This window comes from Phaethon lepturus, unplaced genomic scaffold (genome assembly GCF_000687285.1).
Source record: "Phaethon lepturus isolate BGI_N335 unplaced genomic scaffold, ASM68728v1 scaffold10264, whole genome shotgun sequence".
Classification (NCBI taxonomy): Eukaryota; Metazoa; Chordata; class Aves; order Phaethontiformes; family Phaethontidae; genus Phaethon; species Phaethon lepturus.
The window spans coordinates 1-3,632 of NW_010532652.1; the positions used below are offsets into that span (position 1 = coordinate 1).

The window sequence follows — 3,632 nt, forward strand, 5'->3', positions numbered from 1 at the left end:
GAGACACAGCTTCCCCGGGCCCGGGCTGCTCCCGCCGCGCACGTTTCCGCGATCCTCATTCCTGCCACGCGTGTCCCCCTGGTACGTGTGCCCGCGATGCGCCTTTCAGCCGCGCATGTTCCCACGAAAGGTGCACAGGCAAAGGGACTTTGCCCAAACACGGCCCCATCACCCAGCAGAGAAGCGCTCTGCAGGTGACCCGGGTTTGGATTCACCTGCGTCGCATCTGCCAGCCCGGCCTTGCGTGCATACCAGCCCTTTGGGGGAGCCTCCGGAGGGCACTGAGCTCCTGGTGGCCCTTGGGGATGGTTTTGGAGCTGGTCAGCATCTCCACCTGAACTACGGACCCTGCAGGCAGCTGATGACTGATGAAGGCAGCAGGACTTGGCGGCGTGGGGCTGTGCAACGGTTCCGTGTAGCCCCACGTGCCCCGTGTCAGGGCTGGCAGTCTCGTGGGCTCTGTGTATCCTCCTCCACCCCGGTGATCGGGCTGTTTGCTGCTGCCAGTGGCTGGGGCTGGCCTGGCAGCCCTCCTGAAATCAGGGTACTTACCCACACTACGCTTCGATATCCCAACACAGGTGCTCGGCCACTGCAAGTACACAATAAGGTGCCGCACACCACAGGCTCTGCCAGTGATTTCACTCTCTGGATTTAGTTTGCTGATCCTCCAAACACAATCTGCTCAGTGCCTCCCTGATCCCGGGGAGGGGATCTCGCTTGTCAAAGCGCAGCTTTCGGAGGCCGACTGGCAGCAGGCTGCACAAAGGGCGCTTCGCGGCAGCAAGGAGCACAAAGCAGAACTGCAAAATCAGACAGGAGGCATTTTACACCCCCCAGGACCTTGCCAAGCTGCAGTCCTCCCCACCAAAGTTTCTGGCATGTCCAACAGTCCCAGCAGCACCCAGCACCGCCAGAGAGCACGACTAGACGCCGTGCATTGCCCAACACCAGTTCCTCCTTGTCTCAGAGCAGGGTTGCTTGGGGCCAGCACTTAGCAGTGACGGGGTGCTACAGTGGGCCTCAGCATGCTGCAAGCCACGCGGCCCACCCTTGGGGCTCCTCAAGCTACGTGTTGACGTGATCTCAGCACAACATATAGCCGGCAGCCGAGTGGTGCTTTGTGTGCTCTCAGGAAGCGGAGGAAGAATGGGGCTAAAATAGGAGCGGGCAGACAATGAGTGCTGGCAGTGTCTAGGGGCAGCCCAGCACCCGTGAGGCCACCAAGGACACTCGCTCCTGGCCCTGGCCACCTTCCTGGGGCTGAGCTTGCCCATCCATCCCCTCAGCAAGCAGCGAGGGTGTTTTTCGCCGCCCCCAGGGGACAGCCGGCCCTCCTGCAAACCTGGGTGCACAGCTTGGTGCCTGCCTGCCTTTTGGGAGACCGACATCGCCACCTCGTGATGGATGGCGACCCTGGTGACTGCCAGCCCAGCTCTGCTTTCCACCAGGAGCCCCCCTTTCTGTCCCCAGTGCTGGAAAAATAGAGTGGTGAGGCCCAGCACTGGCACTGGCCACCAGCAGGGTCTGACAGGTTCAGCCCCTGGACCAAGGAACTCGGAAGACTCAGGTCCATCTCAAGCCAGAGCACTCAGGGTGATGCTCTCCCACCGACCCCTGTGATGGATCCCAGCCTGACCACATGAAGTCTGTCCCAAAGCACACAAGCTTTTTCCTTAGCACTGCCTTTATTTTTACAGGTTAGCACTAGGCATGGAGGACATCCAAACACTGCGACAAAAGGCCTGTTTGCCTGAGCCCACACACCAGACCTAATTCACATTGCTACACAGACCAAAAACAAATGGGAAACAAGACAAGCAACACACAGAGCTTCAGTCTCCTGGGAGGGAGGGACGGGACTGGCTTTGCAAACACATCTGCCATGTGGGAGAATGAAGCCTTGAAGGCTTCTTGGAGCCAAAGGGATAGAGTAACCTGAAACGTGGGGCTGAGTTCCTCTGGAGGCATCTTGGAGCGAGCAGGCTGGGAAGGAGGCTATACATTAGGCCTACCTAGGTGGCAAGATTGCAGGTTGAGGGCCTATATTTTACCACTAGGTATAGCTCACATGTCTGGGGACCCCCTTGTCTGAGGGGGAGGCCCAGGGGCCAGTTGCATGTAACCCATTAGCTGCCAAGCGTCTGCACCGTGAGGAAAGCCCTATCTCTGCCACTCAGTGGGCATCGGGGTCAGGTAAGCACTGCACACACAATGCTCCCACCGCACAACCCCTCTTGTCCTCCTTCACGCACTCCTCTTCAACCTCAGGGCATTGTCCAGGGCGACCAGCTGGCGCAAGAAACCCCGGTTGGGGATGATACCACGGTGGTCCTTGACCGTCTTTATGGCTTCTACAAGGGGCATGTGGTGGCGGATCATGAGGTAGGCGAGGACCAAGGTGGCCGACCTGCTCACCCCGACAGCACAGTGCACAAGGATCCTTCCTGGGGGTGAAACACAGCGGCTGTGTCACAACAGACCAAATATCCTAATTAAAAAAATACTGAGGACCCAACTGTTGGCCACAGTGCATCCTGGAGCTGTGGCTCAGATGTGCAGCCTCCGGGGTTAGATGTAGGGCCCCAGTTACAGTATGAATGTGATGCACTGAGGTCCCCCTCTTGGCAAAGGGTATCAGTGCATCATGATCTCTCAAAACAGACTGAATAGGACCAGCCACAGCTCAGGTCACAGGCTGGGACTGTGACCTGGGGGCCAATGCTCTCATCTAGCCTGTTCCCTCTTTGGAGGAGGTGATCCAGTGCAGGAGACACCCTCCCAGGCTAGAAATACCTTTGTTTTCTAGGATGCTTATCAATAGGATATCAATCTAGCTTCCCACCTGCCCAGGGGAGCTTCTTCCCCTCCCTGCTCCCCATTTCTCTCCCAGTAATCTTTACCACTGACCTTCATTCAGCGCTTGGTGGATGAAGTCAGCTGCAGGATAAAAGTAGGGGCTCATGTCAAAGGAAGGCGAGTCATGGGCCTCGATGCCCAGGTAGCGAATTCCTGTGCCCTCGTAGTACTCAGCACCCCCCCTCCACTTGCTGTGCGAGGCGTTGAGGATGTGGGTGATGCGCAGGTGAGCCAGCTCACGCCGGTTGGCCGCTATATCTCTGTGGAGAGTAAGAAATGGTGCAGAGATGCATACGTTTAGACTAGTTAAAAGTTTCCAAGGACAGCGTAAGGGCTGTCCTGGACAAACATTTACACCTGAGAAAGCTGGATGCAAAGGAAAAACGCATTCTCTCAGTCCCTGACTCCACAGGCACACCACCTCCACCTACACTGCCACAGCAGTGCTCTAAACTCTCCGCACAGCCGTGCTTATGTCACTCCTTTGTCCCAATGTACCACACCCATTGTGTCCCACTCTCCCTCACTTTTCCCAACCTCCCCCTCCCAGATTTCCCCATTTCACAAAAATACCCCGAACTCCCCAGTTCTTGTCCCCTTCCGATACATACTGATCTCCCAGGTAGAGTCCTGGCCAGACCTCATCAGCATGGTTACAGGCTGTCTTTCCTGTGTACAGCAACCTTTCAAGCTCAAAGACACTGAGGATGGGGTGGTTGTTGCGCTCTTCCCGCGAGCCTCGGCTCGGTGACCTGGTGCCATTCCTGGAGAAC

The 3,632-nt window shown here is 57.2% G+C and overlaps 1 protein-coding gene across 1 annotated transcript in view; it reads right to left on the reverse strand.

The window, feature by feature from the left end:
- Window positions 1-1,792: 1,792 nt before the first annotated feature.
- The window catches only part of DUSP26 (dual specificity phosphatase 26 (putative)), a 4,157-nt gene continuing 2,317 nt past the window's right edge, over window positions 1,793-3,632 (reverse strand). The window contains exons 3-5 of the mRNA XM_010284908.1: window positions 3,471-3,630; window positions 2,911-3,119; window positions 1,793-2,447 (exon numbers count right to left, since the gene is read on the reverse strand). Coding sequence (XP_010283210.1) covers window positions 2,248-2,447; window positions 2,911-3,119; window positions 3,471-3,630 — 569 coding nt within the window. The 3' untranslated portion in view covers window positions 1,793-2,247. The remainder of the gene's footprint in view (window positions 2,448-2,910; window positions 3,120-3,470; window positions 3,631-3,632) is intronic.